This window comes from Sorex fumeus, unplaced genomic scaffold (assembly GCF_029834395.1).
Source record: "Sorex fumeus unplaced genomic scaffold, SorFum_2.1 ptg000149l, whole genome shotgun sequence".
NCBI lineage: Eukaryota > Metazoa > Chordata > Mammalia > Eulipotyphla > Soricidae > Sorex > Sorex fumeus.
In genome coordinates, this window is record NW_026606206.1 from 920,683 (window position 1) to 933,913 (window position 13,231).

General features: G+C 41.3%; 1 protein-coding gene across 1 annotated transcript in view; it reads right to left on the reverse strand.

Moving 5' to 3' along the window:
- Window positions 1–13,231, reverse strand: part of SLC1A1 (solute carrier family 1 member 1) — a 90,887-nt gene that overhangs the window by 48,560 nt on the left and 29,096 nt on the right. The window contains exon 2 of the mRNA XM_056106882.1: window positions 2,472–2,612. Coding sequence (XP_055962857.1) covers window positions 2,472–2,612 — 141 coding nt within the window. The remainder of the gene's footprint in view (window positions 1–2,471; window positions 2,613–13,231) is intronic.

A 13,231-nucleotide genomic window follows, 5' to 3' on the forward strand; every position in this document is an offset into this window, starting at 1 on the left:
ATGAACAATGGGAGGACAGTGCTACAGATGATTTTATTGCTCCATGTCCAAACAATGTGCAGTGGTTCTGCTCTAACTTCTATTTATATGCTGGGTGCTTGGTGGAGGAAAAATGTAGAATTACCTGACCTGTATTATGCCTTCGCAAAGCAGCTGAGCCATGTGAGTGGAATGATGAGGGTTGTAAATTATTGTCCTGGATTATGTGCAAGACTGAGTCACTTCGCAAAGGGCCAGACAACAAAAATATCACGAGCTTTTAACTGCTAAGAGCAGTACATAATTCCAAAGATCTAATATAATTAAGATATCCATAAATGTATTTTCCTTGAACCATTTGGGCTTGTTTTTATTCTTTTGTTCCTCAACATAGTTTCTGCATGAGTTCTGGAAGAAAAAAATAGGAGAAAGTCCAGTTTTCTGCATATTCCTTTTTGGTTTCCAGGGCCACACCCAACAGTGTTCAGGGGTTACTCCTGGATCTGTACTCCGGGACATCTACTCTTGGCAGTTCTCCAGCAACCATATGTGGTACTAGAAATCAAACCTGGATCATTGTGTGCAAGGCAAGTAAGTGTCTTACCAGCTACACAATCGCTGACCCTCTCTCATTTTCTTAAAGGGTCCTAAGAAAAGACTAAGCTTTCTGATATGGAAAGAATTCTAAGGGATTCGAAGTGCAAAGACTACAGGGGCAAATAGGTAAAGTGAAGACTTCGAGGGTTGAGACAAGAGGGCCTGGTGGAGACTGTGGCAACCTCAGATGTATCTGGCTGCAATTAAAATGAGTAGCTGTCCAACTCTTAGCTAGTTCCAGAATATTGTTGGCGGGTGGTGACATGCATCTAGTGTTTCCTCATCTTATTTTTTTTCCCAGAGAAACTAGAAATCCAAATGTTTATTTGAGACCTTCCAAATGCTAAATGATTAGGATAATTTAAAGTTAAATAAACAAGCAAATAAACAGTATATGGTGCAAAAGAACTGGTCTGCCAAATTTGGCCTTTAGGCTGCTAGACCTGGAAAAAGCCCAACATTTCAAAACTGAATATATTTATTTAAAATAAATATAAATATTTATTTATATAAAATATATATCACATGTATACATACATCTACATATTATACAATATATATATATATATATATATATATATATATAGGCTACCAAAAGTATCCTGCCCGCACGGCAGAGTCTGGCAAACTTCCCGTATCATATTCAATATGCCAAATACCAGTAACAACGAGGGGTCTCATTCTCCTAATCCTGAAAGAGCACTGAAATGGCTCTTTTAAAATCTCAGGGTTAGGAAGAAGGAGACGTTACTGGTGTCTGCTCGAGGAAATCGACGAACAACAGGATGATCGTGATCGTGATATATTTATATATATATAAACTAATAGAGAAGTATATATATATATATATATATATACTTCTCTATTAGTTTCTAAATAATCAGGAATACCCACACCATTGGGAGTCTTGGAGGATTCTTGTCTTGTTGGAATCTGGTACTTGTAAAATTTGACAGTCAAATTTCTAGCTCTTCCAGAATTTGTAGGTGCTGACCAGAGCAGATCCTGCTACTCAGTGCCATTCCCCTAGCCAGTGTCCAGGACACTGCATAGATCAGTCCCATGTTCCTTCTGTGGTACTGCAGAGACTGAGCATTAAGCACCTTGATTTGGGAGCTGACACAACTAGTGTCTGTTGTGTCACATACCACTACCAAAAATAAGATAAATAAAAGAAACCAGAGACTTCATAGAAAAACCACTCCCAAACAGGTGATGTCTTTATAAATCACATTACTCCCTTCCTACAATTGCTTGCTCTTTAAAGGGACTCTCTAATATAATGACCAATAAGGGAGAAATCATTTTCTAAGGCAACCAAGTCACGTGTTCATATTTTAAAATACCAAGAAAACCATCATTGAACACTTCCCTTAGCAGTGGGCACTGATGCTCTGGGCAAAGTTCCAGAGCAGATATGTAACGACTTCTTCATTGTGGGGGCAGTGGGTGTTGAAAGGGGGCAGTGGTACCCTGCAGGCAGCCACTGAGAAGGGAGCAGAACAAAGTTTGATTGTGTTGAGTGGAAAACACATCCAACCAGTTTATATGACAATCGTGCTTCACCAAAGGGCACTGGCTGAGGCTTTAACAACCAAATATGCCTTTGGAAAAAATGCCCTAGAGGGCGTTCTATTAAAATATGTTAAAAACAGCATCTTCCTCTCAAGGTGTCCCACGAATGGTCAAAAAAAGATACTGACAGTGCTCTAGGCAGAGCAGTGCTCCTTCGGGAATAATGAAACAGTTCTACTCAAGGAAATGTACATTTTTCAAATGACGCGTACGCATGTGCGACTTCAAACGCATTTAGATGCTTTTCCATAATTAGAAAAGAACAGTTTAAGTGGTGGTTCTTTAAATAATCATTGAGAACATTAGTTTTCTGAAAGTACCTGTAATCATGCTGGATATAATTAATGGCAGAATGATGAGTTTCAGCATCCTCATTAGAATTTCGCCAGGAAAAGCAAAGTAGAATTTCTCCAGATTAGAGAGCTTGCTGTATTCTCGAACCAAGACTCCTACAGCAATCCCTAAAGCAAACAAGGGTGGGAAAGAAGGAAAAAAGAACATAAATTTCTGGGAAACACACTCCTCAAAATAGCAATGCTTAGTAGCAAGTGAAACAGCTTAAACGAACTCCCATGAGTCTGTGAAATGAGACTTTAAAATCGTATTTTATAAAGAAACAAATGAATGTCCAATGAACACAAACCCTTAGATCCTGGCAAAAGAACTGAGGTTACATACAGGGTCAGGGTGGTGGTGGTGGGTGGGGGGGGAGAAAGATATCGTGGGCTGTAGTGGAGGAATATTGGTGAGTGTGGTAACACTGCAACCCTAAAATATTGGAAAATTCACGCTTTGTAAAACCAAAGTTACTATTAAAAGTTACTATAGGAAATTAAAAATATTTTTAAAAAATCAATTTTAGAAGACAGTGTGGCGCAGAGCGATAGCACAGCGGGTAGGGCGTTCGCCTTACAAGCGGCCAGCATGGCCGACCCGAGTTCGATTCCTCCGCCCCTCTCAGAGAGCCCGGCAAGCTACCGAGAGTATTCGATATGCCAGACACAGTAACAACAAAGTCTCCAATGGAGACGTTACTGGGCCCGCTCAAGAAAGACGTAGAAGACAGTGGGCAACAATTAAAACAAATTCTAAATCTATAAAGACATTCTTCACATAAAAGCTTTTGTTCTCATTTTCTTTCCTTCTTTTACTTAAGCTTGTGATAAGGATGTAGCACCGTAGCACTGTCCTCCCATTGCTCATTGATTTACTCGAGCCGGCATCAGTAACGTCTCCATTGTGAGACTTTTTGTTACTGTTCTTCTCATATTGACTATGCCATGGGGAGCTTGCCAGGCTCTGCCATGCAGGCGGGATACTCTAGGTAGCTTGCCGTGCTCTCTGAGAGGGGCAGAGGAATTGAACCTGGGGTAGCTGTGTGCAAGGCAAATTCCCTACCTGTTGTGGTATCGCTCCAGCCCTATAAACCATTAAAACTATGAGAAATAAAGAGTTAATTTTGGTTAAGCCAATATAACTATTTTGTTTCTTATACCATCACTTTTATTTTGTCTACCTATTGATATTTTATAGTTACATATCACTATGCATTTTTCTCACAAATATTACTTTTATTTTAACTTTTATAATATTTTTCTGTTTATACAGTGTCTGTAATTTTGTATAATTGCCATCTGTAATCTGTAAAATTGTAATTTTAAAGGAAAATAATATTATTTTGGTTTGATATATTTGACATATCATTTAACAATTGTTTTTAATGCTCTGCACTCTTTCAAATAATCTCAAGATAAAGATGTGTTCAGTAATATTTCATCAAGAGAGTTTTTTTTAAAAAAATAATTAGCTTCTCATGTAGATCCTTGGGTATTGAGGCTTACGATTATCCCATATTCTCCAAAAGCTTAAATTAGTAATATGGCTATATGAATTCCTTTAGTTGTGATGACTTTTGGGACTAGAAATATTTATTGTATATCTCTCATTCATGTGTATGTGCACAAATATAGATCTCTGCTTATCTTGTTCATGCACGAATGCTTATGTTTATTAATTATATTACAAAGCAGCACAATGTCTGGTACTAAGGGTAAAACAATGGATAAGACATGCCTCTAAATTAGAGGAATTTAAGGGAGACCCTTGACTATAGTTAGGGAAGTGACAAATGCCTGATGTATTTGGTTGGACTGCTGAGTAATTTTCAGGCTTCCTCCTCCCCAACAGTTTTCCCATTTGGTCACCAGGGCAAAAGGAAAGGTTGATTTTGCAGAAAAAATGTTCCCTTTATTAGAGAAGACTGACAACAGACAGATGAAAAAAGCAAAACAAAACAAACTTTTATTTCTATGTGTTGACTTCACAACTAAAAACTGTGATTTGGGGAGAGGGTGGTTGGGTCACACTGGAAGTGTTTAGAGTTTACTCTTGGCTCAGTGCTTAGGGATAATACCTGGGATGCTCTGGAATCATTTACAGGGATTTGTCCTATTCTCATAACCCTCAGAGTTCGCTCCTCCCTCTTCTTTTTTTTTTTTTAAAAAGGAATAAAAGGGCTGGAGCGATAGCACAGCAGGTAGGTGTTTTGCCTTGCACACGGCCAACCCGGGTTCTATTCCCAGCATCCTACATGGTATTCCAAGCACTGCCACGAGTAATTCCTAAGTGCATGAGCCAGGAGTAACGCCTGTGCATTGCTGGGTATGACCCAAAAAGCTAAATAAATAAATAAATAGGCAAGGATTACCTGCACATCTTTTTTCCTTCAACCTCTGGGGATGCTAATTGGAAGGAAAATGACTAAGGAGCAGGAAGATTCAAAGAGGTAATGATTGGATATGACAATTCACAAACTCAAATAGTCTGAAAGAACAGAGTTGTCTGGAATAGCTAGGAACCCTAGGGCAATGAAAAGAGTTGTGAATTACAGTCAGTGACGTTTTTTCCTTTAAATTTGGTACACTTTCTCTGCCCACTAGCAGACTAAGAGATGAAGTTGATACATACAATTGGTGGTAACCTTATCCTTAATTTTCCTATGTCTTGTGCTTTTTCCTCTTTGTATTTTGTACACACATTACTAAATGTATTTCAGTCATTTAGAGTGATTTCTTCAACAAAATAATGCACATTTATCGAATTATTTTAAGAGAAAAAATACCTCTATTATTAATACCAATGGTTCATATTTCAAAATCTAGTTTTACAGACTTATGAATGGTTATGTTAAGTCAGGCATTCAAAATATCTATAGTTATTTGTGTTTGGGGTCATATCCAGCAGTACTTAAGATTCACTCCTGGCTCTGTGCTCAGAGATCACTCCTGGCAGAGCTCAGGGAACCATACGGGACGCTGGGGATTGAACCCAGGCTGGCCAGAGTGCAAGACAAATGTCCTACTTGCTGTACTATTATTCTGGCCCCAGGAATTCAAAATATTTTAGTGAATCTTAAAAAGCATATTATGTTTACTTCCTACCTAACAAAATGCTTAAGTTCTGCGCTTCTATGTAAGACATACCTACATGATACAAAAATGATACTCCATAATGTTCAGTACTTGAAATAGATACAGGCATTTGTTCCCATACTATCTACGGTGCTTCTAGGAAGTTTTTGACTTAAATGTCAAAGACAGCCCTCTGTGTACAACAAAAGTAGATGAGTCTCTGTTCCAAAACCAGACTGAAGGGGCTGGAGCAATAGTATATGGGCAGGGAGCCTGCCTTGCATGCAGCCAACCTGGGTTTAGTTTAGTTCCCAGCATCGTATACAGTTCCTGAGCACCACCAGGAGTAACCCCTGCATACCACTGAGTGTGGCCCCCAAGCCCCTAAAACAAACAAAACAAACAAACAAAACCAGACACAAAAACACTTTGCTGAGTAGGGAAAGACCTCATGCGCTCCGACCTTAGAGTCTGGATTACGAATAATTAACTGTGCTTCTCATCTCCACCCCAGATGAATGTGAGGAGCTAGAGAGAAACATCTTTGCTATTTTCAGCCTTTAGCCAGATACGGAGTTCTGTGGGAGACATGAAAGTCACCAAAAGGAGATATTTGAAGGCAAACAAAGGTGTCATGTGAAGAAAGCAAACAAAGGTGACAGATAGGGGGGCCCAGGGAATGGATTGCAGGAAGTAATAAAACAATATATTATTCAAATAAATTACTCTGTCATTGGCTCAACAGCAGTCCAAAAGTATGAAGGCTGGACCCTCTTTGGAGGTGCAGAAACTGACACCTGATAAATAAGATTCTACCTGGCACCAGCACCAGCCTAGAGAAGGCCGGACCCCCTCCCGAGAGGAGAAACTTCAGGAACAAAAAACCCAAAAATAAGAATTTGAAAGAAGACCACTAAAACGTCAAAGTTTCTCTGCCCTTGACAATACCCTAGCAGTGGTCCCTTATCTTCAGAGAGAGAGCCCCATGCCAGGACAGTTTGAGGAAAAAACCCCATAAAATCAGCCTTGCTTAAGCAAGCATCTGGAGTTCCCATCCCGAGATCCTCTGCATTGCAACTTGGGATGTGCAATTACTTCCTTTTAACTTCACGGGGCACCCTCTTCTCTCTCGTTTCCTAAATAAAACTTTCACTTCACTTTGTCTCCTCCTACAACTCTTTTCTGCAAAGGGGGATGATGGCAAACCTGGGCAAAGGTGAAGAAGACTTTCCTTCCCTGCAATCTCTCACCCCTGCGTGATTCCCCTGGAGCCCAGGTGGTGGGGATCAGTGCGATGCAGTATAGACCAAGTAGACCTCAGATGCAGTATGACTGCTGTTCTGTGGGACCACTGGAAACTTAAGCATCTTAGCAGTGCACATGCTCTTGGCAGACTTTACCAGTGCTAACTCTCCTCCTTTCTCCCCTCCAGGAACTTCCCCAAGGAAGCTAGACTGGATTAATCGTCGATTGCCTCGAGCAGGCCCCAGTAACGTCTCTTTCATCCTAGCCCTGAGATTATATTCACGGCTCTTTAGGAGAATGAGACCCATCATTGTTACTGGTATTTGGCATATTTGGTAGGCCACGGGGAGTTTGCCAGACTCTGCCCTGTGGGCAGGCTACATTCGAAAGCCTGCAAGTTTGTCCAGACTGGATTAAGGTAAAGAGAATCTCCAAAGACAAAAGTTGTGTTTAGGGATCTACAGGCAGGAGCCACCCTAGGGCCACTCCCAGAATTAGAGATGGTGAATGAACACCAAGAACCTTCCTGAATAATCTAGAAGTAATGAGGCAGTCAGCAGGACCAACAAGGAAGTCTAAAGGTCAAACTGTCATCCAGACCAGTGATCCACTGGTCCATGACAGGGTTAGGTCTGAAAGTGTCGAGAGTTTTGAAAAACATTGGCAATGAGTGTTTGGAGGAAATCACACAACCAAGATAGGATCTAAAAGGAGCATCTGTCACCAGCCCCCAGGCTCTAGACTGAAGACACCAGTGTAAATCCCAAGGCTGGACACTCTTTGGAGATGATTTTCTAGGACCAAATACCTGCTAAGTCTGAATGCTATGAGCCCATAGGGCAATCAGGAGGGGGAGAGAGAGAGAGAGAGAGAGAGAGAGAGAGAGAGAGAGAGAGAGAGAGAGAGAGAGAGAGAGAGAGAGAAGGAGGAGGAGGAGGAGGAGGAGGAGGAGGAGGAGGAGGAGGAGGAGAGAGGGAGAGAGACAGAGAGAGAGAGAAAGAGAGAGGAGGGGGAAGGAGTGGGAGAGGGAGGGAAGGAGGGTTGGAGCCCCTTAGGAGAGGATACTTCAGCAGGAACAAAAGGTTCTAATAAGACTGAATGGAGACCACCTAGATAAGGCCCTAGTAAGACAGGACTATCTCTATAGAAAATGCCACATCAGGGACATTGGGAAAGACTTAGAAAATCACCTTTAAAATGCATTTCCCCCCTTTATGGTACACTCCATTCTGGGGTTGCTTACATCCTAATTTGGGGTATGTAGTTAATTTCTCTTATGAAATTCTCTCCCCTCTCTCATTCATATGTCCTATAAAACTGTCTTTGATTCACCGTCTTCTCCTGAAATTCTTTCCTACGAGAATAAACAATGGCGCTATGAGCCTGGATATCACTGTTGATGTCCTGCAGGGACCCTCACTCTCTGCTCTCCCACTTTCACCAGCAAGGTCATAGGGGCAGGAGGAGGGCGGCTGCCTTCTCTCTCTTCCAGTTTTTTCCTCCTGTTCAGTGGCGGTTCCCCACTCACCCCGTTCCCCAGCAAAATTCTTATTTTAAGGATGTGCCTAAAAGAGATGAAAATCTTCTGTGGCTTTTCATCAAATTCTCAGGAGAGTTCTCCAGTACACAGACTGATTTTGGTTTAACTAAAATATAAGAATTATTGGCAAAGGAAAAATATTTTCAATTTTTACTGAAACAGTTATCAAGTCGCGTCATCATCTAAGCACTACGTTAAAGCACATTAACGACAAACATTTTTGCTTGGCTGGAGCTAACTTAAGATGAACCTAGATAACTAGAAAATGAAACCTTTAAACTCAGGGGCTGGAGCAGTAGTACAGTGGGTAGGGTGTTTGCCTTGCATATGGCCAACCTGAGTCCGACCCAGGCATTTCATAAGGTCCCCCAGCATGGTCAGGAGTAATTCCTGAGTGCAGAGCCAGGAATATCTCCTGAGCATGATCTTTTTGGGGGTGTGACCCAAAAAGCACAAAAAAAAAATCCTTAAACTGAAGAGGTTTTAACAAATACGTAGATTGTACCTATCCTGAATAGATCAGAGGATGATGCTCTATCCGGACTTTCTGCTGAAAGATTTGACTACTTTCTCATCTTCCCCCTCCCTCCTTCCCTCCCTCCCTCCCACCCTCCCTCCCTCCCTCTCTCCCTTCCTCCCTCTTTATTTTTTCTCTTTTTATGGAGGGGGGGAGGGCAGTGGATGTGGTTACATGCAGTGATACTTAGGTCTTACTCCGGATGCTGCCAACTCAGGGTTTACTCAAGGCAGGCTCAGGGGATGAGATGCAGTACTGGGGATCGAACTTCGGTCAGCCAGGTTCAAGGCAAGTGCCCTACCGATTGTATTATGTCTCAAGTTCCTCTGATCTTTTTCTTTAGCACTGAGTAGCTCCACCAGAGTGTGTGCTTTATATGAACTCTGTCTCAAAAATAGTGCTAAATGTCAGAGTGAGCTAAACCTTCAAATGAATATTCTTTTATCTCTTGCAATTATATATACACACATATGTATATTATGATAAGATAAGATAAGGCCCTCCGGTTGATCGTCGATTTGCTCGAGTGGGCCCAGTAACGTCTCCATTGGAGACTTTGTTGTTACTGTGTCTGGCATATCGAATACTCTCGGTAGCTTGCCGGGCTCTCAGAGAGGGGCGGAGGAATCGAACTCGGGTTGGCCATGTTGGCCGCTTGGAAGGCGAACGCCCTACCACTGTGCTATCGCTCCAGCCTGTATATTATGATTATATTCAAAATATATAGTTTTTGAGTCACACCCAGTGGTGCTCAAATCTTTCATTCTCAAGTGCTCAGGAGACAATATGTGATGCTGGTGACCAAACTCGGGTTGGCTGGGTGACAAACAAGTGTCTGACTTCCTGTACTATCTCTCCAGCTGCTGGAGACATTTTAAATGGATGGAATCCTATAACAAGAGGCATTGATGGTTAGCATGTTTTAAAGTGAAGGGTCTCACCTAGCAGTGCTCAGGTCACCATCATGCCATGGTAGGTACCGAACCCAAGGCTCCTGCATGCAAAGCATGCACTCCAGCCCTTTGAGTTATGTCTCTGGCCTGTGATCGTTTTATATATCAAGGAGGCTAGGCCCTACTAGAGTTGTTCAATAAAACACTCACCTAGGATTATCTGTGAAGATCTTTTATAGATGGGTCTACAGTTTACTAACTTCAATTAGAGGAGATTATCCTCACTAATCTAGGTGACCTCATTCAATCAGCTGAAGAACAAAAATAGAGGTTTCTTGAAGAAGAAATTCTGCCCCAGACTTCATCATCAACTACGGCCTGAGTTTCCAGTGGGCTGTTTCAGACTTGAAACAGTGGGCCATTTGCCTAAGGAAATGCAAATATATACAGAGAGATTCTTTGCTCTGGAAACTCCTTGCTGACTCAGTGGTGTCTGTGTTTGGATTTTTCACTGGGTATAATATATTCAAATTTCATCCATGTATGTGTTTTTGGTTTTAGTATTTTTCATTTGACATTATAGCATAAGCATTCCCCATGTCACACATCTTCATGTTTCAAAATGCTGGGTAGCACTATTTTGAATGGCATATTTCTTGATTATTCCCTAAGTGATACACATGTCAATTCTTGACAGTTCTGTTGAATGTTTCAGACTTTTCCTCATACACAAAGGGGACAAACATAAAATAAGATGCAAAAACTTGAGTTACTTTACATTTTCAGATTCACTGGAAGAAAACACATTAAACATGGTCTGTGAAGTGTCTAAATTCAAGGTAAAAGGAATAAAAATGAACATTTATTGGCATCTGTTTATATTCCAAGTGCTGCTTTCAGTATTAGAGGATTTGAGAGGAAGAAATAAAACAATATCATTTTGCTATTACTGCAATAAATGTTTTTCTTCATGGATTTAATTTGTGGGTTGTGGATCTGTCTACTCTCAACAGGAAATGTGGTTTGCACTGTCAATACCAGGGATGACTAACATTGCATCATCTATCCCTTTTGCCTCCCTTCTGTAATTAAGAATTAAGTTTGATTCAAAAAGTAAGTTAATTTTGGTGAGAATATAGTTACAGGTCCTCTGCAGATTTTACAAGTCCCCATACAATAAAATGTACAATGTATTTTGTGTGTGAAGTTTTGACTCTCATATTGTCAGTATGAATGTGTTCTTCTGTAGTCCATATATATATATATATATATATATTGCTTTTTGGGTCACACCCGGCGATGCACAGAGGTTACTCCTGGCTCTGCACCCAGGAATTACCCCTGGCGGTGCTCAGGGGACCATATGGGATGCTGGGAATTGAACCCGGGTCGGCCACGTGCAAGGCAAATGCCCTACCCACTGTGCTATTGCTCCAGCCCCTGTAGTCCATATTTTACTCTTTTAGATTTTTTATTATGTCTTTCCCCTATACATACTTTTTTAAAATTAAAGCACTGTGATTTAGAAAGCTATACATGGTTGAGCTTTAGACATATAATATTGCAGTACCAATCCCACCACCAGTGTCAAATTTCCTCCACCAATGTTCCCAGGTTCCCTCCCATAACCAGCAAGCCCTCTTTTTTTTCCACCTTTTTATTGAATCGCTGTGAGATAGACCCTTACAAAGCTGTTCGTGATTGGATTTCAGTCATATAGTATTCCAACACTCGTCCCTCCACCAGTGGACATTTCCCAGCACCAGTGTCCCCAGCTTTCCTCCCATCACCCCCCACTCTCCACCCCCTGCCTGCCTCTATGGCAGGTGCTTTTATTCTCTCTCTCTCTCTCTCTCTCTCCCCCTTGGGCCACATCAGATAGTGTTCAGGGCTTACTCTTGCCTTTGTGCTCAAGGGTCACTCCTGCCAGGGCTCAAAGAACCACAGAGGGTACTGATGACTGGACCCAGGTTGACTACATGCAAGGCAAGCAGTCTCCAGTTACCCTATATTGTCTGTTGGCGCTTCTTTTTCTTAGTTGTAATTTTAACTGCAGGCTCATGTTTTTTTTTTGGTGCTGGCTTTGTTCTGAGTTATGAGTGAAAGGGTTCTTATAGAATCACTGTTTCTCCTGGGGATTTCAAAGGCCCCTAATTTTCATTTCCATGTACAAAGTCAGAATTCAGTGGTGATATAAATTTAAATTATGTACCTGGACAAGTAAAACTCAGAATTATACTTACATTGATTGTAAATAATCAATGAAGTTATGATCTCACTGGTGCTCCTCTGACACCTTACTCTTAGCTACAGGGAGATGGCATGCTTTCTCACGGTTTTCTTGAGTCATTGGGTAGAATTGTCTGATATTCCTTCAAGGATAGGAACACATTTTTAGGTTCAGGATCAATACAAAGATTTGACTCTATAGCTCCTTTGATTTTTATCCTCAAAGGATATTAAAACTTATCTCCCATCACTAAGACATGGAATTGAGTCTGGCCCTTAGCATTCCATTCTCCATATATATATATATTTGGAGAGGGCTGGAGCGATAGCACAGTGGGTAGGGCGTCTGCCTTGCACGCAGCCAACATGGACGACCCGAGTTCAATTCCTCCGCCCCTCTCGGAGAGCCCGGCAAGCTACCGAGAGTATTCGATATGCCAGACACAGTAACAACAAATTCTCCAAAGGAGATGTTACTGGGCCCGCTCAAGCAAATCGATGATCATGGGAGGGCCTTTACTTTTTAGTACATGGTAGGGAACCCACTCATTTTAATTCAATAATCATATGATAAGAAACTATGGTGCTATCTATGATTTCATTATCCTTTCTTAAATGTCATCTTTTAAGATGAATAATGGGTCAATAAAGAAGTTGAAAGTCCCACAATATAGAGCAAAGGTCTTTATGTAAAGAACTTGCTATACTGAAACAATCCCTGTGGGCTGGAGCAAGAGAACAGCAAGTAGGACACTTGTCTTGCATGTGGCTGACCTGGGTTTGATCCTGAGCACCACACATGGTTCCCTGAGCACTACCAAGAGAGATCCCTGAGCACAGATCCAGAAATAAGCTCTGAACACAGCCAAGTGTAGCTAAATATTCCCCTTTATTCCCTCCCCAAATCGTTCCCCAAATCTCATGGAATCTCATGGAATCAATTAGCAAATGGTCGTTTACGGACCACGTAATTCTGGCAATGTACTGGCTAGTGGGGAAATCCAGATGGAGTTAGTAATGCATAAAAGCATGAAAAGGGGGACTTTGATCTACATGATGAATTCATATCAAATCACATGAAATATTTTAAGGGAAAAATTAATTTAGCAACCTAGGTTCTAGAGCCAGATTATCTGTATTTAAAATACAACCTTAAGACTGGGGAAATGCCTCAACATAATGTTCTGCATTATGGGGAAGCTCCAGGTACCATCCCTGGTACCACATATTCTCCAGTCCCCCACAA